The sequence below is a fragment of the Hipposideros armiger genome, unplaced genomic scaffold (assembly GCF_001890085.2).
Source record: "Hipposideros armiger isolate ML-2016 unplaced genomic scaffold, ASM189008v1 scaffold_606, whole genome shotgun sequence".
Classification (NCBI taxonomy): Eukaryota; Metazoa; Chordata; class Mammalia; order Chiroptera; family Hipposideridae; genus Hipposideros; species Hipposideros armiger.
In genome coordinates this window covers 233,684-260,210 of record NW_017731956.1, presented here as the reverse complement: position 1 = coordinate 260,210, position 26,527 = coordinate 233,684, and the positions used below count along the sequence as shown (strand labels likewise).

The following is a 26,527-nucleotide window of genomic DNA, read 5'->3' as shown; positions in this document are numbered from 1 at the left end:
TACAACTAAATTAGAAAACAATCAACCTGGAGAACCATCTAAGTCTAGCCAAACAGAAGTCCTATAACTAAAAATATAAAGAAAAAGCTACGTCAAGACTTGTAGGAAGGGTGGAGACGCAGAACAGGCCCCAATCCTCCCTGTAGTGGATGAGAATCAGGTGGAATATCTCAGCCATGGAGGCTCCCCCTGGAGGAGCAATGTACCCCAACTCCCCACACCAGGCTCCCCAGCCTGGAGTACTGGTGCTGGGAAGAGGAGCCCTTACAACATCTGGGCATGAAAAACAGTGGAGATTCTGACCATTCAAGTGGGACAGAAGGCTGCACAAAACCCAGACGTCCTCTTAAATGGCCCACACACAGATTCACTCACTCGCAGGCACTCACCTGGGGAAGGACAGTGACTCGGGGGGCCTCAAAGACATACGGGGGGCAGACTGAGGTGTGTGGCTGCAGGGGGAGGACTGGAGGACAGTCTGAATTTTCCTGGTGAGGATGCCTTCTCCCATGTTGCCAGCAGGTGAGCACCATCTTTCCTGTGTTGAGCCTGCCCCCTACACTTACAGCCAAATCTGAACCTAGTTGGTCTGGTGAGTTCTGCAGCTGCACCCTGCTGACTCAGTTGGAACCCCTCTACACCCAACTCATGCACCACCTGAGGCACTTTCTCCTGGAGCAGCCAGCCCCGCCCATATTACATTCTTTCTTGGAAAACTACTGGAGTTCATAGGCCCCAGGCAGGTGGTGACTGGCCTTGATGTGCTCTGAGACTTTTGCTGAGTAGCTCCAGGCTCAGCACTGACACCAAACCAGAATCTACATTAACCTGGTGACCATGACTCTTCCCACTCTAGTGACTCCCTGAGACCCTGCCTCACCCAACTAGCATACCGCACGAGGCTTTATCAGTGGCTGAACCTTAAGGGAGCTGGCAGGTGGCAGCAGGCCTCAGAGTATCCTGGCTTTTTGTGGAGTTACCCCAGGCCTGGTACTGGTGGCCGCTGTCCTCAGTGTGCAGCATGGCCTCTCCCATGAGCCTCCAGGGTTAGCACAGGCAGTGAACAACCACGGATCACTTTGTAGGTCTTACCAGGTAACCCCTAGCCAGTCACAGGCAGTGGGCAATCTGGGCCTGCACCAGAGCCCCTCCCAAGAAGCCCCAGAACCAACATACTTGGATGCTGGCTTCAGACTACAGCAGAGCACCACCCAATTAGCTCCACAAGTGGCACACACAAAGGGTGTTCTCAACAGGCACCAGAGAAATATAGTCAAGTATATTGTGATAGCATAGTATAGTGTCAGATGGTTGCTGGACTTATCATGGTGATCACTTCTTTAGGTATATAAATGCTGAGTAACTATGGTGTACCCCTGAAACTAATATAATATTGTATATTAGCTATATTTTTAATAAAAATCTTAAGAAAAAAGAAACGTTAAAGAAGAAAACAAAGTAAAGTGACCATTCAGTTGGGAGCTTCTTTCCACTTTTTAAATTTTTTATTCAAAATCTAAAATGACCGAAGGAACTAGATTTAAACTTATCAAGTGAATAAGACAAAAATTCAATTAAAAACAGACTTTTAAAAGCGTTTAAAGTAATTTCAAAAATTATTACTCATTTTGAAAAATGTGTGGGAAAGATAATAATATCTCGTCAGGAGATTTCGCAATAAAATATAAATTTTCATTGTTGGGGGAAGGGATCCCTGTGGCCTTCCTTTAAGTCTTTGAGCTTAAAGATGGTGAATTCTCAAGGATTCCTCTAACTATGTAATTCTATGAATCTATGATTTGCCCTCGATGTTCCCAGAAATCATTTAAAAACATCAATAGTAATATGTTATTAGAAAATGTTAGAAAATTAATACAGACCTTCAGAACAGAAAGTAAATTTGTACCCCAAAAGAAATAATTATCCTTATCGTGAAGGAAATGTGTGTTTTATGATTAGGACAAGAAATATGTTTGTCCCTGTTAGTGTGATTTTCTTTTCTTCTTACAGTTATAGGCTATGTGGTGTAGGGAATAAGAGAAAGCTACCAAGGACTTTTTTCATATTATTTAAATAAAAATGCACAATACACTTCCAACTTACTGAATTAAACTATTTAAACTTCATTTTTTTCTTCAAGAGTCTGATTTGAAATTAGTGAGTTTTTCTAAGACATTTAAACTGCAAGCAGGGCCGGCCGAGTGGCACATTGGTTAAGAGCTGGCTTGGGATGCCAGAAGGACCCGGTTCAGATCCCACATATGAGGGCCAATGACACTGCCCTCTACAGCTAAGATGCTGAACAACAGCTCAACCTGGAGCTGGGCTGCCATGAGTCGCCGGCGACGGCGTAGGCTACAACCCCTGCTGCAGTGGGTTGCCATGGGCTACCGTGTGTAGCCAGCAGCCAGCGTGAGTGGCCAGTAGCCACAGTGAGCGGCCGTCCAGAAGCTGGTGACCGATCTGCCTTGCTCAGGAAGAGCGCAATGATGGTGCCAACTTGGGCCAGTGAAGCAACGTCCTCCACAACTAGACTGAAGAACGAAATGACAGCAACTTGTCTGTTCCCCTTCCCCCAATTCCCCAGCTCTGTTCCCATCCCCCAATTCCCCAATTAAAAAACAAACAAACAAAACAAAAAAACTGCAAGCAATATGTTAAATGAACCTAAAGTGTGGTTTGACTCCAGGGGCAGTGCCTTTAAATGATTATTGTGCATCTTGGTTAAAATTTATGCTGTAATGTCACCTGAATTTACCAATATATTGAATGTGTCTTGTCTTTCAGGGGATCTTGAAGGAAAAGTGAAGTGGCTTGATAATTTCCAAAAGTTTAGACATCTACAGGAGATTATAGTGTGGCCTCCACTTTGGGATAGAGATAAAAGGTTTTTCATTCCAGAGGTACAAAAAAGATCATTTAGGACTTATGTCCCTTTCCAGAAGTTTGGCATTCAGGTGGAAATACACGAACCTTTCAAAGTCCCCAGCTGTTTGCTTGAAAAAAAGAATCTAGTTTTATGAGCAAAAAGTAAAGCCTCCTTCCATGTGCATTGCATGTGGGGAGGCTGATGTCATCACACCATTCTTTGGGCGGTCCTTCTGAAAGGTTTTCCCGCCCTTACCCATTCCCAAACCCACCTACTGGCATTTCCAAATGTCTTGACCTTGATAGACAGAGTGCATTACCCCAGCTCCTGAAACATGTTCTCTGCCAATCATTAACAACCTCTCTTTGATTTTCTCCCTTGTTTTGCAAGTGCCTGAAACACGTTTTTAAGGAACAGATGGCAGAAAACATCCTGTCGCCAACCAACAGACACCTTCTCCACGAGGGAAAATTAACTCTCGCAGGTAACTGCTTCTTTTAAAAACCCTACTCTCTGCTACCAATTGTTGCTAATTGAAGGGTGGGGAAAAACTGTATTGGCCTATAGACAAGGCGATGGAAGATGTGAATCAGAGAACATCCTAAGGAGTCAGGCAGATGCCGGCTTGATCCAAGATTTCACAACATAACTAGATACGTACTCTCCCTTTTCTCTCTGTAAAATGGGGTAACTACATGTATCTCACAAGATTGTTGTTAAAATGAAATAACATATCTGAAGAGCTTAGCTCAAGGCCTGGAACATACTGAGCAGCCCATGTCAGCTGTTATCATCATTTTCCTCCTCTGGTGAGTTAGGCAAGCATCCTATCAGTGTTGACTGAGAGCCTGTTATGTAGCACATATTGTGCTCGGTGGGTACCAGTGGAGGATACAGAATCATTATTCTGTATAACCATTTCCCTCTAGTTGGGAACCTCTGCCATTATGAGCAGACCTGCAGGACAAGTTCAGAAAAGAAGGCATGGTCTGTGAAGCTGGAGTGCCCAGGAAAGGCTTCATGTTGTCCATAGGACTGGAGGTGGGATTGAGGGGATAGAAAGGTGGAGGCCAGTGGAAGGACAGGTGGGCGGACATCCCAGATGAAGAGAATAACTAGAGGAAAGGCTTGGAGGCAGCAGCCACCTGAGAGAATAGGCTCTGGTGGAGTGGGTAGGAGGGCGAGTCCCGGAGGCTGACTGCCAGGAGGCTTCCCCGCTCAGCCTCTTCAGCCCGTGTGATCTTCGGCCAGTAACAGCCATCTCCCATTTGTTGTGAGGATTAAATGAGCTAATGGGTGTACAAGCACTTGAAAGAATGGTTGGCACAGAATCTGTGCTCAATAAATATGATTAGAAAGGGCTGCCTGACGAAATAAGATTTGCACCCATTCATTTATTCATTTCTGCACAAAATCTTGATTAGGCACCTACTCTGTGTGAAGTCTTGTGCAATGTGAGGTTGCCTGTTTGTGATAGTGTGAGATGTGCTGGGGAGTGCCAGGCAAACACTTCTTATTTGATACACATTTGTTGAGAATCTGCTATGTTTTCGGTATAGAATTAGCTGTCAGGTTGGGACATACCTCACTTGGCAACTGCCTAGTAGACAAGATAGACATGCCCAGCATTTTAGATCAAAGGGCTTTTTCATGCGTTTTCTCCTTCCAGTGAATTATACAGAGAAGTTACATTTAATCCCATGTTATAGGTGAGAAATCTGAGACTCAGGGAAGTTCCGTATCATGCTCAAGTTTACCTGGGAGGTTAACGGCAGAGTCCGGACCCAAGCCTGGTTGTCTCTGCCTCTCTGGCTTCCAGAATTGCAGTAACTGCTTTGGAAGCCAAACAGAGGGACCCAGCCAGGAAATTGCCAGCAACAAGTGATGGGCTTAAAAGCGTATTGAAGAAAGGTTAGTCAGATGTAATGCACAAAATGGAGCAGAGGAGGAGACCAAAACAAGAGACCTGCCCGGAAGCTCCACAGTGAAGCTGGGGGAGGTGAGAAGAGCCTGGACCTGCTTCTCAACTACTCCTGCCCTGTACACCACCCCCCTCCCACTTTCATTTGGAAAGATAACAATGTTATATTCTCTTTGATGCTATTTACAATTTCAAAAGTAGTTATATATTGTGACAAAACCAAAGCAAAGTAAAGAAGAAAAACACAGCTCTGTGTTCAAACACATGCTTTTCCCTCCAAAATTGGCTTCCACCTGGAATTATCATAGATTTTGATTTATCCCTTCCCTCTATTTACCAACTATCCAACACTGTGAGCTACGCTGGCCTATCTTAAGGTGTTAGAAATGGGCATGGATAGAAAAGGATAAATGTGAGGTCCTTCAAAGGCAAAAATAGGAGGATTTTATGATTGACAAAATGGCTAAAGAGGAGAGGAGTCGATGTCTTCAAGTGTTCTAATATATGTGCCTGAAAGGCTTGTTGATCACACTGAGGGTGGTGGAGAGAGTGAGTCAGGGCGTCAGGGCTCAGGTGTGGGTATGATGAGAAGTCACGTGGAATTTGGATGAACATGACAATGACCATCTCTTGGTGAGAAGCCATGTCAGGTGGGCATTCACACGTCACATAGCATTGGGGTGCTTGTCATGGAAACATTGAGAGGGAGACTGGCCTAAGAAGGAGTCAATAGACCCAATTTTTAGAGAAAGTTTCTTGTAGAGTCACATGTGGTAGGATGGGATGAGCCACAGAAACGTCACTAACACCAGGCATTTGTTTAATGGCCCATGCTGTGTTCGTCAAATTCCATCAGAGAGGAGGCACCATACAGGGTTATGGAGTCAAATTTAAAGTCTCTGGGGCTTTGACTCAGAGTTGACATGGAGGTGTGGGTGGAGTGGGGATAATAGTGTTAGAAGAAACAGGACATCATTTTAAATGGAAAAAGCATTGCACCAAGAATCAGGAGATCTAGCACCAATCGTGGGCTTTGGGAAAATTGTTTGAATTCCCTTCATCTCTTCTGTAAATGTTGCTGATAATGATGATGGTGGTGATGATGTTACCATGATGATGATACCTAACATATGTACTTTGTTTCAAAATTTCTTCCAGCGTTAAAAATGTACTATTGTAAACAAATATGTATATTTCCTAATTCCCAGAAAGTACAAGTTTTCATGACTTTTGGAGTATAACCAACTTAGCACTTAGCTAAGTGGAATTTCAGACCCACAATGTTCAGTGGCTAAGTCTAATAAAATCATTCAGCTAAAATTTTTTACTGGGCTGTAATAGCTTCAAACTACTGGCATAATAAATGTGAAGAGCCTGACTTTATGGTTTCAACCTCGCTCCATAGTCATCCTCTTTCATATGATCATATCTACTTTTTAGCACTATCAGTTCCTGAATTTATCTTATTTTAAATTTTGCTTATATGTCTGTTACGTGTCTGCTCTCACTAGAATTAAAGCTCCTTGAAGGCGGAGATTCTGTCTTAATCATTGATGCATAGCAAGTGCTCACTATCTGTTGACTGCTTGATGGGACAGGGCCTCACTAAATGATAGCTAAAATAATCATTATTTCTTAAAATAAAGTCTAAGACACAGAAGGTGCTCATTGCCTGTTTGTTAAAACAAAAGACTTAAAATTAGCAGGAGAAAACAAAACTATTAATATTTCATTTTGACAATGATCATCAGCCTGATTTATATACGAGTGGCAGAGGTTGGAGAAAACAATGAACAGGTCCTGAAGGTCTATCGTTGTGCAAATATCCCATTCCTAGTGCTGTGTGAGTATTAGTTAGAATATTGGTTCCGCCACTGGAGACAGAGATAACAATCACTTAAAAGGACAAGTTTATTTTTCTGTCATGTAAAATGCTGAGCTCTGTGACAGCTCTTCTCCGTGGAGTCAGTAGGGACCCAGTCTTCTTCTGCCTTTTTGTTCTGCCATCCCTGGGGTGTTGCTTTCTTCCATGAGGCCCAAGATGAGTCACCAGTGTGTCTAGCTCTTGGGAAGGGGAAAAGGAAATGGGGGAGCAAAGCCCTGCTGTGTCAGCATATGACTCAGAAGTTGCACACTTTTGCCTATAAATTCCATTGGTCAGAATTTAGTCACTTGATCCTATTTAGCAACAAGGAATCTGCGAGATATAGTATTTATTTGTAGTGAACACTAAAACTCAGAAATTCCATTAGTACAAAAGAAGGGGACAAAAGAAGGGGTGGCTGCTTTTGAGGGACAATTAACAGGTTTTGCACAGCTTAATTTGCAAAAAAAAAAAAGTTTCTAGTAGTGATGAGATACAGTTTTGTTTTGTTTTTTTAAATTTAAGATGGAATAAAATATCTAATTTCTCTTCTATGCAAATATGGAAAGAATCTGTCCTCTAAACTTAAAGAAAGGGAGGAAATAGACATGAATCCTAAATATTTTATCTGTTAATTTAATCTTAGCCACCTAGCTTCCAGGGGTCAAAGTATATGAGAAAGAACTTCTAGAGTAATATAAGTAAATAAAATATAGAGAATAATAATAAAAAAAATTTACTGAGTTTTCTTATATTTATTTTAATCACCTATCACATTTTCCTCTGAACAGACTGCCTTTTCCTCTGAAATCATTTATTTAACCATTTCTTCTCATTTTTAAGGGATACAGTTAGAGTGATACTTTATTCTGATATCTGATTTATCTTCTACTACTAATCCCTTCCTAGAGAAAAGTAGAAAAGCCTGTTTGCTTTGTTACTATCAAAAGTAGTATAAAAAAATGTTTGTAACTGTAAAGCTACATGAAGAATATTTAAACATTATTGACACATTGTAAAACTTGAGAAACAGGTAGTTTTAATAACTGTCATAATCATCTACGGCCACCATAACAAAATTCACAGACTTGGTGGCTTAAACAGCAGAAATTTACTTCTCACAGTTCTGGAGGCTGGAAGTTCAAGATCAAGTTTCCAGCCAACTTAATTTCTGGTGAGCGCTCTCTTCCAGCTTGCAGATGGCCTCCTTCTCAGCGTCCACATATGGCGCTCTCTCAGATGTCTCCTCTCATGATGACGCTAATACTATTGGATCAGGGCTCCATCCTGATGCCTTCATTTTTTCTTATTTGCTTCCTTATTCCAAATACAGCCACACTGGGAGGTTAGGACTTCAGCACATGAAGTGTATGTGTGTGTGTGTGTGTGTGTGTGTGTGTGTGTGTGTGTGTGTGTGTTTGGGGGGCATGATTTAGTCCACAGCGTGCCCTTTTTTTCTGATGAGTCAAGAGGCAAAAATGCTATATGTTCCATGGCTTACGCTTAGTTGAAACCTTTACAAATATGATCCAAATCATCTTAGAGCCACGTGAAATGGATCATAAATACAATGTCTTTAAAGTTGTGAGCTTGGGCTCACATCAAATCTCTGCTTTAGGAAGATATCACCCAACAGTAATGCAATTTTCTGACCCACGTGATTGAAGCGTGCTGAGCTGCTAACCTGGTGTGCCAGGGTGCCTGGCCTGTTCTGTTTTCTAAGGGATTCTTTGGTCTAATAACCCAAAAACCTTCTGCTTACTATTTCCAGCCCCAATTTCACCTTTTTTCTTTCCTCAGAAAGTACAAGATTCCTAGATGTTTATCTGTTTCTCTTTGATGATTTCCTCCTAGTTACGAAAACTAAGCGCAACAAAAAGGTAAAATGCTGCTACTTCTAAATAAATATTTCCAAATAAGTTGTGTTAAAAATGTGAAAGGTTCTTATATGTCAAATTGGAATCCACCTTCTGAAAAATGGAAACATCATAAAATACTGGCTCTTTCAGTCATACAGTTCTGAACTAAAAAAGAACAACAACAAAAGCAAGTTACATTTCTTAAGGATGTCAAAGGATGTGTACATTTTTTAGACGAACAGTTTGTTTACTTTGGAGGTAAGTCCCAGAAGCCACAGAATTTTATTCCTGACCCACCTAACAAATGAAAACAAATGCTTTTGTCCATATTGGCCTTTGCATCATCGAAATTGTCCAACACAGTGAACCCTGCCTGGGGTGGGGTGGGAGACAGCGTTCTCTGAACTGTCTGCTGCTATGTGCTGAGGTGATATCCACCACTCATTCTGATTTCAAAGCTCACATCATTCCTGGAAAATAATGATTTGGGGGTATAGGTGGGAAGAGCACTGATCTCTCAGTGCCCACCTGTACAGAAGAACTACAGAAGCCAAACAAAGTAAAGCTGGCATCATAGACAAATGAGCCAACTGGGGGTTAAAGCCAAAAAATCTCTTAGGAAAACTGGAATGTTTCCCTTTACTTTAGTATTAATGATTACTATTATTGTTGTTGCAAATTAAGCCATGGGTAGTCAGCTGACTAGTTATACACAGAAGTAAGATCATGAAAGTAGATATCTCAAATTTTTTAATAACCTAAGCTTCTAGATGGTATGTTGGTTAATTGAGCTAAATAATGTAAGGATCTTTAAGCAATAAAATAGACACCCATTAATAAGTCTATTAATAGTTGAATGCTCATTGGGGAGGGAGTGGATATTGGAAAATATTAAGAAACACAGTTTTGAAACTTGGATCACCAAGACTAGCATGTTTGAATAAGTCAAGCTCTGAAAAATCTCTATCCCTTTCAAAAACGTTGACACTAAGCACAGCCAACTTCATTTCAAATATGGCTCAAATCTGAGTATATGAATTAATGGCAGCCCATATTCACAGTATTAAAAGGTAATATTCTGGTTTCTTGCTTCACAACTTGATCCCAAAATAAGGAATGTTATGTTTTAAATTCCTTTTTAATTTCCTCTGTCTAATAGATGTGGAGAGTTTTATTGACTTCATAGGCACACAAGTAACCACCGAGAGAAGACATCAGGTTTCACTTACTTTTGGGGGGGAAGAAAAAGGAATGTTATCTGTTTTAAATCTCTCTTTGCAATTTAATGCACAATATATGTCACAACCTTTGGCACCTATTTTTAAAAATTCAACATCTTATATATTCAAGACAATTTCAATTACTTACAAGTTATAGAGCATGGACTCTTTAGACTTTAGTATTTGATCCCATGGACAGAGTTGGCCAAAACAAGGGTCCCCTTTCTCATTCATCTCACTCAGTACTATAAAGAGATACTGGAAAAGAAGAGCTTCCAATTGATATGATGGTGATTAAAATGTTTCCCAGTTGTAGATGTCACACATTATTTATTCAGGTAATTAAACTTGGGTATCAGAAACACTATGCTTTAAATCATTATGTACTTTGGGAAAATGCCTTTCAAGATCCAGAAAATGTAATAAGCCGGATTTCAAGCAATTGCTTCTAAAAATCAATTTGCTTAAGGATGCACTTTAGGTATCTGCAACAATACTTATTTCTGATTTATTGCATTGTTTTTCTCTCTCATTTCAGAAAGGTGGAGGTTCAGACACCAGTTTAATATACCCTTCACTTACTGCTGAGCTGCAAACAGTAATAAAAGAGGGTGGTTCCTGTATGGTCCTCGATCAGCCCATTCCACTCGACAGATTGGTAGTCAAAAGTATTGATCCACTCCACGTGTCAGGTATGTGTCAATTTTCATTGTTCAGTTTATCTGTTTGCCATCACAGTTTTATATTGGCCTTTTTTGGTAACAGCACATAAATTCAATTTAAGTTTTCATGAAAGATAATACTGAGTTCCTATGCGACTGTATATCACTCACTCCACAAATTAGCTATGGAAAAACCGTTGGACTTGGTTTCCAGTGCTTGCATGACTCAGCTCTGCCACTTGCTAGCTATGTGACCAAAGGTAAGGCATTTAAATTTTCTACACCACAGATTCCTCTTGGTAAAATACAGATATTTATGTCAGTGGGTTATCATGAGAATTAAATGAAACAACTCACATAGAGCACTCAATAAAAGATAGCTATTTTTAGTATTATATTATATTATATTAACTACATTATATTATATTTATTAATACTATTGCTATTGCTAAATCACTGGTACACCACCATGTGCTATGCAGGCCTGAGATATCTTATTATGATAGCTCTATAGAAAGAAATATGCCAAAAATAATATCTATAAATATACATGTATACATATTTACATATACATCATGTGTATAGGTCAGAAATATACATTATTTTTATTCATTTTTTAGCATTCCCTGAATGCCTAATGAGAACCAGGCACTCTGCGGGTGCCCCAGAGTGGCAAAGATGACTAAGAAATACCCCTTGTTTTGGAGGAGCTCTCAGAACAATGAAAGATCAGTAAATCCTGGGGGAGATCCAAGATGGCAGAGTAGATAAACACTGTGCCTGCTTCCTCTGTGAACACATTAAAATTACAACTAAATTACAGAACAATCAACCTGGAGAACCATCTGAAGTCTGGCTGAACAGAAATTTTATAACTAAAGATATAAAGAAAAAGTCAAGACTGGTAGGAGAGGAGGAGACACGGAACTGGCTAACCCCAAACCTCCAAGTGGCAGTTAAGAATGGGGAGGGACATCTCAGCCATGGAGGTTCTCCCTAGAGGAGCGAGGGACCCCCAGCTCCACACCAGCCTCCCTAGCCCGGGGTACTCGTGCCAGGAAGACAAGCCCCCACAACATCTGGCTGTGAAAAACAGTGGGATTCTGACCATTTGGTGGGATGGAAGGCTGGGGGAAACCCAGCCAGCCTTTTAAACAGCCTGTGCACAGACTCTCTCACTCACAGGCACTCACCTTGGGATCCAGCAGAGGGATGGTAACTAGCGGAGTGTCAGAGACAATATGGGGGGCAGACTGAGGTGTGTGGCCTCAGGATGAGAGCTGGAGGACAGCTGCCATTTTCTTGTGAGGAGGTCCTCCTCCCATGCAGCTGGCAGGCAAGCACCATCTTTAATATGTTGAGCCTGCCCCTTACGCATATAGCCAAATCTGAATCTGATTGGCCTGGTGAGCTCTGCAGCTCCACCCTGCTGACTCAGCTGGCACCCCACCCCAATAAACTACTCCAATGCTGGAGGCACTTTCCCAAGAGCAGCCAGCCCCACCTGCATTGCACTTTTTCTTGGAAAACTATCAGAGTCCTACAGGCCCCAAGCAGGTGGCTACTGGCCTTGGTGTGCTCTGAGACTTTTGCTGAGTCATCTCACGCTCAGCAATGGTACCAAACCTGATGACCACAGCTCTTCTCACTCTAGTGACTCCCTAAGACTCTGCCTCACCCAACTTGCATACCGCACGAGGCTTTATCAATGGTTTAATCTTAAGGCAGCTGGCAGATGGCAGCAGGCCTTGGGGTGTCTTGGAATTTTGTGGAGATACCCCAAGGCCCGGTACTGGTGGCAGACATCCTCAGTTTGCAGCATCGTCTCTCCCATGTGCCTCCTGGTTTAGCACAGGCAGTGAAAAACCACGGATCACTTTGTAGCTCTTACCAAGTAGTCCCTAGCCAGTCACAGGCAGTGGGTGACCAGAGCCTGCACCAGAGCCCCTCAAAAGAAGCACCAGAACCAATATACCTGGATGCTGGCTTCAGACCACAGCAGAGCACTGCCCAATTAGCCCATAAGCAGTACACCCAAAGGACAGTCTCAATAGACACCAGAACCCACTGGGGCTAAACCCACTCAGTGGAGTAAGCCCACTGCACAGAAGCCTGTAAGCTATAGATGTGGCCAAACCCACTGCCAATCAGGCTGAGAGTTAATACCACCCACTGACATGCCAACAGCAATCAAGGCACAACTATAACAGAAGGACACACACAACCCACACAAGAGATGCTCCTGGAGCACCCAGAGCAGGTGACTAAGGAGACTTTGCCAGGGCCCCACAGGGTACTTACTAGAAAAGGCCACCTGGCCAAGACTGGCGGACATAGCAGATCTACCTAATACATAGAAACAAGCAGAGAGGCAGCCAAAATAAGGAAACAAAGAAATACGTCCCAAATGAAAGAACAGGAGAAATCTCCAGAAAAAGAACTAAATGATATGGAGGCAAGCAACCTACCAGGTACAAAGTTCAAAACAATGGTTATAAGGATGCTCAAGAAACTTAGTGAGAACTTCAACAAAGACAGCAAGCATAAAAAAGGACATAGAAACCATAAAAAAAAGAACCAGTCACAAATGAAGAATACAACTGAAATGAAGAATGCACTAGAAGGAATCACCAAAAGACTAGATGAAGTGGAGGATAAAATCAATGACTTGGAAGACAAGGTAGTAGAAAACACCCAATTGAAACAGGAAAAAAAAAAAAAAGAATCCTCCCCAAAATGAGGATAGTTTAAGGGACCTCTGGGACAACATCAAGTGTAACAATATTTGCATCATAAGAATATCAGAAGGAGAGGAGACAGCAAGGGATTGAGAACCTATTTGAAGAAATAATGACTGAAAACTTTTCTAACCTGGTGAAAGAAATAGGCATACAAGTCCAGGAAGTGCAGAGAGTTCCAAACAAGATGAACCCAAACAGGCCAACACCAAGACACACTGCAATTAGAATGGCAAAGGTTAAAAACAAAGAGAGAATCCTAAAAGCAGCAAGAGAAAGGCAACTAGTAACTTATAAGAGAGCTCCCATAAGATTGTCAGCTGATTTCTCAACAGGAACTTTGCAGGCCAGAAGGGATTGGCACAAAATATTCAATGTGATGAAGAATAAGGACCTACAACCAAGTTTACTCTACCCAGCAAAGCTATTATTTAGAATTGAAGGACTGATAAAGAGCTTTCAGACAAAAAAAAAAAAAAGCTAAAGGAGTTCATCATCGCCAAAACAGTATGACAGAGAATCTTAGGACTTCTTTAAGATTGGGGGGGGGGGATCAAAATTATGAATAATAAAATGGCAATAGTTACACATCTGTCAACAATTACTTTCTTTTTCTTTTTTTTTTTAAGATTTTATTGGGGAATTGGGAGAGGGTCAACAATTACTTTCAATGTAAATGGATTAAATGCTCCAATCAAAAGACATAGAAGGGCTAAATGGATAAGAAAACAAGACCCTTACATATGCTGCCTACAAGAGACTCACTCAGATTGAAAGTCACACATACAAACACAGAAAGTAACAGGATGGAAAAAAATATTTCATAAAAAATGGAAATAAAAAAATAAACAAAAGCTGGGGTAGCAATAATTATACCAGACAAAACAGACTTTAAAACAAAGGCTATCAGTCCCACTTCAGGATATTTATTTGAAGAAACCCAAACACTACTTCGAGGGGGCGTGTGCATCCATATGTTCATTGCACCATTGTTTACAATGGACAAGGTGTGGAGGCAGCCTGGGTGTCCATCGATGGAAGAATGGATAAAGAAGAGGTGGTACTTACATACAATGGAATATAGCTCGGATAGAGAAGGGAATGGGTTCTTGCCATCTGCAGCAGCATGGATGGACCTGGAGGGTGATGTGCTGAGTGGAGTGTAAGACAGAAAGACAGATGCAATGAGATTTCACTTATATATGGAATCTAAAGAACAAAATAAATGAAAAAAATAAACGTATAAAACAGAAACAAACTCACAGATACAGACATACTGGTGGTTGCCAGGTGGGAGGGGAGTTGTGGATGAGTGAAAAAGGGAGAAGGGATAAAGCAGCACAAACGGGTAGTTATAAAGTAGTTATGGGGACGCTTCATAAGGGTATTTCATAAGAAATAGAGTCAATAATATTGTAATAACTATGTACGGTGTCAGATGGGTACTAGATTTGTTGGGGTGATAGATGGAAGAGGTTTGGGGGCAGGGTGTAAAAGGCAAAGGGAGTAAGAAGTGTAAGCTGGTAATTACAAAATAGTCACAGGGATTAAAGTAAAGCACAGGGAATATAGTCAATAATATGGTAATAACTATGTGTAGTGCCAGGTAAGTACTAGACTAGTCAGGGGGATCACTTTTTAAATTAAACAAATGTCTAACCACTATGCTGTACACATATTAATATGAAATTAATATAAAATAATATTGAATATCACTTGTAATTGAAAATTTTTTAAAGGGGGGGAAAAGGTGAAGAGGAATAAAAGGCCCAAGTTTCCAGGTATAAAATAAATAAGTCATGGGGATGTAATGTACAGCATGGGGAATATAGTCAGTACTATTGTGATAGTGTGTCATGGTGTCAGATGGTTGCTGGACTTACCATGGTGAACACTTCTTTAGGTACATAAATGTTGAATAAGTATGGTGTACCCCTGAAACTAATAGAAGGTTGTATGTTAGCTATATTTTAATAAAAATCTTTTTTTTTTTAAATGTCATGAAAGCCCTGGCACTCAAGGGACTTACAGGACACTGTGGTCTCCTCAATGCTGGGTGGTGGTGGCAGTGTTCAGAAGGAAGCAGAGGGTCATTTTGCCCTGAGTATAGGCTCCCAGGAGACCCGCTGAAAACAGCAGGAGGGGAGCGCTTTTCTGTCCCAAGGGAGGAGCAGGAAAAGAGGGAGCACTAGCAGCCCAGAGTGCAAGTGACTGGCATAGGACCGACCTACACATAACAGCAACCTTACATATTGAGTGAATGAATGAATACACAAACTAATAATAGTAGAAAACATTTACATTGTTATGGTATATAACTTATATATAAATTATATATTTAAATATATATATATATAAATTATATATTTAAGTGTTTTACATATGTTAATGTGTGAATGGATACATTCTTCCCAAGAGTAGAAGGACCCTACCAAGGGGAATCCTGCATCCAGATCCAGGGCCTTCTGTCTCCTTTGTCTGTTCTACTTCCACTAGGATTCACTGAAAAGTGCCCTGGGCAAGCCCTCAGGCCTGGTCTGGCTGGAACCAATCACGGCTTATATAGGCCAAAGCCCACATCAGCTGGAGAGCATTTCAGTAGCGAGCCCTAAAAGGGGAATCTCAGGGGGGCGAAACCTTTGCCTGGGAGGGCACCCCCCGACCCCCAACCCCACAGACTCAGTAGATGGCAGCACAGTGCAGATGGCCGTGACTCAGTATGTGAAGCCCAGAAATCACTTCCTTTTGTTTACTTTTTCAGGGGAGAAAATGTCATAGCGGAGGGCATCGTAGGCAGGATTTTTTTCTCACTCTAGTGGCCATAGTTAGAAGATTCTGGCATGATAAATGGACTCGAAGGGAGGAAGTTGCCAGAACCCCACGTGGAAGACTGGCAGCAGCTCGGGCTCAGTTTAGCCACGGTCCTGCCAGCTTTACGAGCTGGACTTTATGGGGAATCTGACATCACTGGATTACCTTGGAAAATATATATTTATTTCACCTTTATTCCTTTAAAAAAAATAAGAGAAATGCATTTTTATAACTATACTTCCACCTTTTTTTGGTTATTTTTTGATTTGTCACTATCATCACTTGTCTCTTTCTTTTTTTAAATATTTTTCCTATTCCTCTGCTCTGTTATTTTACTGTTAAGATACAGTGCATGAGGCAGAATAGCCATAGAGTAAGAAAGAATAAAGGGCAGAAAAAAGAAGAGGTTGAGCCGAAGAGTGACAGAGACCTGGTTTCAGATCCTGGCTATATCACTTACTGTGTGATCTTGGAAAAAATTAATCTAAATCTGTTTCATTTGTAATTGGGAATTAGCTGACCCATCTTACACAGTTGCTGTGTGGTTTAAATGACACAAACAAACAAGCAAACACATAGCACAGTGCCCAGCACATAGTAAGTGCTTAGTAAATGGTGTCAATTATTATATTAGAATGTCAGGGGGAAAAAGAGCAATTCCTGATCACGCATTATCTTCTTATTTTGTTATACAAGCCTAGGCACACAAGGTCCTTTTGCTTATAAAGCCCCTTGTACTTATATTACAAACCAAACAAATGAGGGGCACCTTGAATAACTAAGAACTACAGTTACAATTTTTGAGGAAAATGGATTCCAACATCCAGCCAAGAACAACTTGATCTTTAAAGCTTCACTTGTTACAGGGAATTTATAAGAAGGAAAATCAGGGAATAAAACAAACACAGCAAGATCTTTTTTTCCAGGAAGTAATTTTAATAGGTTTAAAATGAGAGGACTCACCTCAAAGAAGCTGGGCAGAATTTCATGGCCTTCACAGACTTTGTTGTGGTAGGATTTAGGAATTATGAGGTTTAAACTGTTATAAGTATAATTTGTGTTACTGGAATAGTTCTTGCAATTTAAGAAAACAAAAGTGTTACATTCACTTCAATTTTGAAATGAGGCCCAACCTGCCTCAGTGAGTCTGAGTTAATCCCACAAATTCCAAGGAACAGAAATAAAGATGGTGGACAAGCATCAGCGTAATGATCAGCCAGGAAAAAAAGAGCACCTTCATCCTCTCTGAAGTAGCTGACATGACCAGGAGGCAACCCTGGTTGGGTTTTTTGGTTTGTGCCTCAACATAAATCAACTGTAGAAAGAATGTATAGGCGGCAGAATTTTATTCCTTGTGTTGAATAAATAATTCAAGGAAGAAGCTTTCATTTTAAGAGCTCCTGCTCCAAGAAGAAAGCAGTCTGCTCTCCCAGGGTCTCCCAGCATCATTTCTTTCAGAAATCAGCTAGGAGATGGCAGAGCAGGCTGTTTCTTTTGCAGACACAGAAACCAGGCCAATGTTTCTTCTGTTTTGTTTTACATTTCACATATTTTGGTGAATGTTGGATTTGATTTAAATTTTTTGGCTTTTCTTGGCCTGTTGTGAAGCATTTAGATGTTTTTGTATTTTTGCCACATCTTAATTTGCTTATAGCCCTTGTTTTGATGTGACTTCCCTCTAAATACAAAAATTAAAACACTTTAAAAAGGAGTGGTGTGGGGTCAAAAATGAAACAATAATTCCACTATTTTGCATACTTTTATTATCTATATTTTATACACACAAAATCTACGTAATATGCTAAGCTTCTACCTTGAGGAGGAGCCCATTTTCCATCACTTACGCCATAACTGCATTTCATCAAGTCCCGGAAGTTGTTAGGGGAGAAAGGGTTTTCCTGTTTAAGCAGGCTCTACTTGGATATAGTAGGGAAGTCTTGGTCTTGGAATCAGGCATTTTTATTTTATTTTTTGTAATCTACATAAACTTTCTACCTTCATTTAAAAACAAACAAAAATCTCCAGGCTCTTTGAGAAGAACTGAGCAACTATTTAGATTTCATGTGATATGATTTGGTTTTTTGTCTTTGGAATCTTTTTCTAGTCTTTGGGCTGAGAAACGCTTTCCTTATTCAACATGAAAACAGATATCGACAGTGCATAGCAGCGTTCTTATTACAAGCCCAAACGGAAAACATCAAAGTATGTATTAATATTTCAATTTTGTAGGTTTTGATTCTTCAGACTTGACATAAGGAAAACTCTCACCCCAAGCTTAAGTAAAGGTGAATGGAGAGATTTGCATATTTCCCTTGCCAGCTTTGGGAAGGGCAGAAGTTGGGAGGAGGGGAGAGGTTGGACATCTAGTCCATATCATGCTCAGAAACCTCAAGGTGACCATTTCCTCACACTGGCAGAGTTGGCACAGCCTCCCTCATTTTCTCCTGGGCAGAAGCTCAAGAACGGCTTCTGAGTTCTCCAGTTTCTGTATGAAATGGGGGAAGGATTGCTTTGGATTGCATGGTTGACTTTTAAGATGCTGCAATCAATTTCCAAAGGCCCTGTATGCAAATAATGTGATGTCAACTTAAGTGAGAGGCTGCTGCTATAATGAACCATGTCAAGTCTGCTCTTCAACCTTTGAAAATATGTCACTGTGTTTACAGCATTAGAGTTGAAGAGCAGCTGCCTTTCTGACTCTGGTTTCTCTTAGAAGTTTCCCCTTTTGTCTTTCCTCTGGTAGGCTTTCATCATAGCAACAAGATGGCCAGGCAATAAATGCAATATTCCATTCTTGTTAAGGACTCCATTTCCTGGGTCACCTCCCTCAGTCTGTTTTTCAAATTATACCATTGGTTAAGAATTTCTGTTTCCACACAAAACAGGAATTCAACATTCAAGCTATTTATATTCTTAGTGCTCATTTTTCTAATTAGTCATCATTGATTATTATGGTTCTTTGATTACTCATGACTGTTTATCCCACTTGCATATCACAGTCATTTAATCCATTTGAATTTTCATATATGATTAAAGATATTTATGATATATTAGATGTAAGGAAGAAAACAATAAATATGCAAATGTTTCATTAGTCATCCATTTTAAAGAGCAAGTCGATATATACAAATGAAAATATTAATCCAAATATGTGAGAAATTGCCATTAACATTCTCCTCTCCCCTGTGTATGTGTGTGTATATTTATCTATTTATTTATTTTACAGAAAACATGGATTACACAAATAACAGCAGCAATCTCTTGCTTCACCAAGAATCAGGAAATCAAGAAAATATCTTTATTCACCTCGCCTGTAGAATCCCCTGAAATTTAGGGACTTTAAACAATCTTTTTAGACACGAGGGATTAAGGTATTCTTTCATGCAAACTTTCGTTAACACTTAATGATGAGATAGAAGGAAATGTGTATTTTAAAGGAGTTCCAGAATTTGAGAATTTGAGCTAGGAAAATCTTCAGTCTAGAGGAATAATGACTGCAACAAATTTGAACTTGGAGGAATTTCTCGGCAAGTGTGTACTGATATCCAGATTACCTTACAATGTTTCAATTAGGCTTACAAGAGGTGTGAGTGAAGGGTGGTGCTATTATATTTGTATACGGTTAAGCAATCAGATAAATGGGAGTGGAGGAGGGAAACGCTGCTTGTGTCCAATATAAATTACAGAATCTTTGTGTATATCTATAATGAACTCAACTTTCCTGCGTGGCTTGTAAATCAGTCTTGCTGCTTTACAGTCCTACCTCACACATAATGATAATTCTTTTGATACAAGTTTGATTGCTATTTTAATATATTAAACAATAAATGAGGTCTACATTTTAATAGCAGTTTTGAAATTCCTATTCTCCAACAGTTTACTTACCTCAGGTATAATTCATAATACTCTAACATGGAAGTAGAAAATCCCAATGACTAAATTCCATTATTTTAAGAAAGAAAAAGCAAATATTTGTTCGTTTCACAAGTTAACACTTGTGCATGGGGTATTATATTAGGAATAGTAAGATACATTTCGCTATACCTCACTTTTTGAAGAACGATGGAGTTTGGCATAAAACTACTTTCTGGTTTGGGGTGTTTATGTGTGTGGTTTAACATAGTACAGCCACTTAATTTTATTAGGCAGGACTTGAAACGTCATTAGAATTTTTATTAAGAAAGGCAGCTTGAAGTATTATGTTATCATGATGGAATATACTATTAACTACATTTAAGGAACCAGTTCTTATGGTCAGGTTATATCAAATGGAAATTCACAAATTTCAATTTCAGCCATGGTACCTTGTAGTCAATATATCACCTTGGGCTGCAAGACAAATGATACCTTAACTGAGCTCTTTAAGTTGGAGAAGGGGATAGAGAGGATGAAGCTTGAGGAAGTCATGTGTACAGTTAATTCTTTGAGGAAAATGCAAATTTCACCATGCAAACCAGGCAGTACAGACGAGTACTGCACCAGGGCTCTTGTGCAAAGGCCGAGCGCTGTTCTAACGGAGGGTCATAGTCTCTGTGTGATACCGGACACTTACAGGAGTAAGTGAAGATAGAAGGAAAATCTGGAAAGCCATAACTACTTTTAATATCTAAAAATAACTGAAAAAAAGAGACAAAGAAAGGGAGAAGAGACTTCAAATGAATTCTTAGAGATGGGACTTGGATGAGATTGAAAACAATTCATGTTTAGGAGAAGACAAAACAGACTTATTCAAGAGAAGATTCAGAGAAAACATTCTGGTCAAAAAATAGCGCGCGCGCGCGCGCGCGCAAACACACACACACACACACACACACACACACACACACACACACACACACACACACGGTGCCCAAAAAATGTATACACGTTTTAAGAAAGGAAAAAACTATTAATTTTAATACTCAACATATACCAGTAACAAAAGATGAATAGAAGTCACGCTTGACTTCTGCAATTACAAGAGGTGCTCAAAGTGGTTACCATCAGCATCCAGACACTTCTGATTATGGTGAACTACTGCTTGAACAACACTGACCAAAGCGTCCACTTGTATACATTTTTTAGCACCCCTGGTGTATGTGTGTGTGTGTGTGTGTGTGTGTGTTGTTTGTGTGTATGTGTGTATACATATATATGAAATTAACAATCATTTTGCAGGGATTTTTACATATAAGCCAACTTAGAAGGGGGACAATGAACTAGGATTAGGCGATCTCTCACAATTCCTTTAGTTTCATGAGTCCAATAACCATATATTTATCAGTATAAAGGACTAATTTCTCTCTAAAATGTCATTAAAGGGAGAGAAAGACTAGCTAAATTAACATCCAGAATGTAAACAGCTTAAGAATATGCTATATACAAAGAAATATTAGCACTCCTATGCAATAGACAAGATGTGGGAAAAACCTTCATGTCCATTGACATGGATAAAGAAAATGTGGTATATATGTGTAGAATGGAACGCTATTCAGTCTTAAAAGAACGAAATTCTGCAATATGCAACAACATAGATGAACCTTGAGGACATTATGCTAAGGGAAATAAGCCAGTCACAGAAAGATAAATATTATAGTATTCCCTTATACAACGTATCTAATAACAGTCAAACTCATAGAATCAAAGAATGAAATGGTGGTTGCCAGGGCCTGAGGAGAGAGGGAAATGAGTTACTATAATCAATGGGCATAAAGTGTCGGTTAAGCCAGAGTAAGCTCTAAAGAGCTGCTGTCCTGTACACTTACACTTAAAAGGGTGTCACAAGGGTATATCTCATCGGGAGTGTTCTTCCCACAGTAAAATAAAATTTTAAAAAAGAATATGCTATGTATTTAGTATAGAATTCTATACTACTCACAAAAGAACATGCCTAATACGTAATATATTAAGTGCTTGAGAACATATACAGGAACCTCTTCAGAAGGAAGCACACTAGAATAAAATTAAAAAGCACTTCTGAAACTTTGGTTCCCAGGGTGGGTAAAGAAAAGTAAAAACAATGGTACATTGAGCCTTCACAAATGTATCTTTAAATGGTCACCTGGGTACTAAAATTAGATATACAATGAAAGAAGGGATTAATTTAATATCGTTTAATATTTTTTAGTTTTGTAATTCTCCACAATAACAAATGGAATGAAAAAAGGAATGTCTCAAGCAAAATGGCATTAGTAGTTTCTCTTGAAATTATGAACTTAATTACTATTCTAAGCTGAACATTAAAGCATACTCACTGTCTATATCCAAGTGCGAAGTTCTAACATTCTGTAATAAATTAATGCAAAATGGTTAATATCTTGCTCTTTTTTAAATAAACAAAATAATTTAGTCACAGAATACATCTACTAGAAAGAAATGTTTTTTAATATCATCTTTAACATATTAAAAAAAGCAACAATTCAATAAGGATCCTTCCATTGTTCTTTATACAGATTTAAATGCTGTCATGTAATTTATCAGTTACATTTATCATCAATAACCTTCCAATCACTGAGTTTAGAAATTACAGTATTTACTGAGCTTAACTCTCTCACAAAATAAGGCACAACTACATGATCACAAGTAGTAAACACAATACAAATAATGAATCCAGAAACCAAATGAGGAAACATTCATGCAAAAATATCTACAGAAGATATGAATATATGATCCAGTTCCAAGAAGTATAGAATGTCATATACATAACTGCATCATGGTACAATAAATTCATTACTTCTACACAGAAAGAACTTAGCTACTTTCAATTATATTTTATATAATTTTACATAAATTTAGTCAGTTTATGCACAATATTCACAGCTGCAACAATAACAAATTGATAGTTAAAATTCAGGCAAAGGGCAATTAAGACACCATAATGTGTGGCACATTATAATTACAGAATACCATTCATCAAGCTCATGTATAGGAGCACTAAATTGATGGCACATTTATATCTTACGGATCAAGTCATCCATGGTTTTATAGCCAAAGTGCATTAAAAAAAAACTGCTATAGTCAAATAGGTCATGAATATCAAAATATATGATCATAATTTGCTCTCTACTTAAAAGCTAAACATTTTTATGCAAATGCACATAAAAAAAAGTGGCTTTAAAGTTCTCAAAACTATAAAATAATCATAAAGCCTTTTTAAGAGGATTGGGAAACTAACAAATTTGGCAGTTACTATTTAACATTACTGTGAGGAAACTATTAAACCAGCTAATTCCACATTAAGAGGTAGTTGAACAAAATGTTATTTGTACACTGCTTTGAGGTTTTTGTGTTTGTTTCCCTCTCTTTTCTTCAAAATGAACAAATCCCATACCAGCTGCTTTGTCGTCTATTAAAAAAATTCCACTGGTATAGTCTGTTGTACACGAACCCAGCAACACTTGATTTCAGCTCACATTTCTGTGCTGGGATTTGGAATTAACTAACACGTGGCGCAGATATGCTTTGTGTTAGAGCTGAGAGCTGGGACTCCTACGAACTCCAACTCACTGACAAATAGTACCAGCAGACATCTAAAATGTAGTCAATAAGGACTCAAAAGATGGCACTTTTAGTTAAAAGAAAAAGAAAACCCTTTAATTTTTGTTTCCAAAACACCTTAAATTGGTGAGTTAACAACAAAAGTATTAGGTCTCATTTCTACTATTATTAGTATAATAACCCATGGTAAGTTACTCAGGGTTTATGAAATGAGATTTGCTAGATGGAAAGTAGAAAATCACTCAGACACATATAGTTTTATTTGGTGTCCCCTCAATTTTTTTTTTGTATGTGGGGGCAGGGATGAAGGGGAAGGCCTTCAGTATGCACAATTAGGAGATGAAGTGAACAAATATTCTAATCTAGAAGAATTCTCATGAAGTTTTATTATTTTAAAAGAATAAACAGTGGTGCTATGAATATCTGTTGTTCCAACACATTTATTAAGTCACTTATATGTAAGTGCAGAATTAAGACTATTTGAAAGGATTTATAAGTATATGAAAATGAATACATAATTTTAGTTCAATTTATATTATCCAAGTACTATTTTTAATAAAGAGTCACTGTATTTCTTCATTATATATGCTAAAAGATATATGTTTATCCAAGTCCAGGGCTTCAATCAGGGTCCTTAATAACTACTAACAACAGAGTTTACTTAAATGCGTTTTTTTAAAAATAATTAAATGAATATGTGGCAATCGCTTTTAGTTTATATATGCTGTAGGCACAGCATATATGACAATTTCATTTCAGCATATTTGAAAGCAAGTATATATTATAAACTATTTTAAATGAAAAATTAACTCCTACCCTTTCATGCTATTATTACCAAATGACTGTACTGAATAAATGTATAACTTTACATTTCTTCTCTAGAAAGAGTAATAAGCCAATATTAATGACTTCTCTCTTCAGATGTTTTCCAATTCTCCAAATTAATAAGACTATGATAATTTAAAGTTGAATTTCATTGTTCAGCATACAAACAAGCTAATTTTAAATTATCTTTAATCAAACATTCTATTTCAGTTCAGATTATAACTTTGGGATTCCTAAATACATTTTTTTTTGGTGAAACTCTACTCTCCAGCTGTTACGTCAAAGTAATTTCACAGCATTATTTTTGCAAAGTAAAAATGGATAATGGAACCCCAAATTAAGAATTGTTTTAAATTTATAACTTTTACAAATTCTTCCCCATTAGGTAAGAAGAAAATATTAAGTAGAATATTTAATGTCTCCTTACCATTTTGTATTTTGTTTTCAACAGATAAAACTATTGCAATAGCAATAGTTACTAGCTTTAAGATGCAAAAATTATAAAACAATTACAGTGAAGCTGAGCTGTGCCTGGGAAGGTTAAAACAAATAAAGGTAAAAAGCAGATCCATTAAAAAAAAAAACAAAAAAAAAAACTTCGGATTCCTGAAGACCTGGTGAGACAAAATGAAGGGATAATATGAAGGCTAATCTCAGCAGACTCCCCATTGATAAGAAACTGAGAACAGGACCATTATGCAATTTCCATTACTCATCTTCCAAGTGGAGGTGCGTGTGGGAAGCTTTATAGGACTCTTAATGGAGAATATGTGGGAGTTTAAAAATAATGTATAAAAAGAGGGGAAAAAAAAGAAAAATTAACCCTAATCTTTAAAATATAATCCCAGGATAACCATAAATTAAGCAAATTGGTATTACAGATGTTTTCATAAAATCCATCCAAGATAATTAAATCAGTATTGTTACACCAAAAACAATGTTTGGGTTCTTGGTTAATATATATTTCAATACAAATTATGTTTAGAACACGTGAGTAGTAAATGTATAACATAACAATGGAACAAAGGTATGAACCTGTATATAAGAAAAAAAGTCAGAAAGTTTTATAGTTCTGTGCATAATTTCACAAATTGAATATTTAATATATCTAATGTGTTACTGTACAACATAAATGAGGTGATAACATCATTCATGTACATTTCTGTACACTAAATTTGGGAGAAAGAAGAAGTAAGCTATGGACATATATTCATGTGATTTGTTAACAGTGAAATTAAATTTAAAAAAATACATTGCTATTTTCTGTCCAAAGTTTATTTACATTTCATTGGCTAATTCTAGACTTGGCATGAAAGCTGTTTCAGGGGTTAAATGGAAAAAAGTAATGAAAGATGAGCCCAAGTCTCACAAAAATAGAAGAGTTTTACTTGATATTGATAACATTCCAAAATATATGAATTCTAAGTTGGTCTAGTATTGCAACCACTTCCAAATCAAATAGTAGTCCAAGACCTCTATTAAGTACATTTATTAAAAATCTAATGTTAGTGTAATATTACTCTGGAGTTGTAATAACCATTATCCTTGCAAGTCATTGAAACATGCATCACAGACACGAACAGGCTTCTTGGAAGAAGGAGTTAAGGCATTTTTGGCTGAACACTCAGCACAGAAGATATTTCCACATTGTCTACAGTGATGCTGTAAATGACAAAATTAAACAACTTTAAGCATAGAAACTACACCAGACACATTATGAGACTACAAGAATATTGCAAACTGCACTGTGAAGGTATATTAACTTTCAAGTGATTAGTGTATTATTTAATAATATAATATTTTCATACATAAATTTAACCCCTTAAACTGAATGCTTCCTATTAATCAGATACTATGCTAAACATTTAATATGGATTTTATCATGGAATTCTCAGAAGAAACAGGAGGCTTTTAAAAGTGTTAATAAAGTACCTCTATCAGGTGAAAAACTATTACTATTTGCCAAGTGTTTCAGTCATCATTTCTTCAGTAGGAATATAAACTTGAAACATCACATGGTGGTATTATTTAGAATAATTTTTTTTTTTAATTTCGGCTTTTTCTTCCTTTAAAGCAGTGGTTCTCAACCTGTCGGTCGCGACCCCTTTGGGGGTCGAACGACCGTTTCACAGGGGTCGCCGGGTACTTTTGTATGTGGGCATATCTGCATGTGAGCCTGGAGACGGACAGAGGAGCGGTGTCTCGGTTCCTAAGACCATTGAAAATATGTGTTTTCCAATGGTCTCAGGCGACCCCTGTGAAAGGTTGAGAACCACTGCTTT

General features: G+C 38.4%; 2 protein-coding genes across 3 annotated transcripts in view; one reads left to right on the top strand and one right to left on the bottom strand.

Moving 5' to 3' along the window:
- The window catches only part of PLEKHG7 (pleckstrin homology and RhoGEF domain containing G7), a 30,699-nt gene extending 9,972 nt beyond the window's left edge, over window positions 1-20,727 (top strand). The window contains exons 5-10 of the mRNA XM_019624765.1: window positions 2,788-2,903; window positions 3,260-3,353; window positions 8,455-8,534; window positions 10,272-10,425; window positions 18,049-18,146; window positions 19,171-20,727. Coding sequence (XP_019480310.1) covers window positions 2,788-2,903; window positions 3,260-3,353; window positions 8,455-8,534; window positions 10,272-10,425; window positions 18,049-18,146; window positions 19,171-19,278 — 650 coding nt within the window. The 3' untranslated portion in view covers window positions 19,279-20,727. The remainder of the gene's footprint in view (window positions 1-2,787; window positions 2,904-3,259; window positions 3,354-8,454; window positions 8,535-10,271; window positions 10,426-18,048; window positions 18,147-19,170) is intronic.
- Window positions 20,728-22,280: 1,553 nt separating this feature from the next.
- EEA1 (early endosome antigen 1) overlaps window positions 22,281-26,527 on the bottom strand; it is a 114,621-nt gene continuing 110,374 nt past the window's right edge. For both annotated transcript variants that reach the window (XM_019624770.1, XM_019624769.1), the window contains one exon: window positions 22,281-25,907. In XM_019624770.1, the coding sequence (XP_019480315.1) occupies window positions 25,785-25,907 (123 nt within the window). In that variant the 3' untranslated portion in view covers window positions 22,281-25,784. The remainder of the gene's footprint in view (window positions 25,908-26,527) is intronic.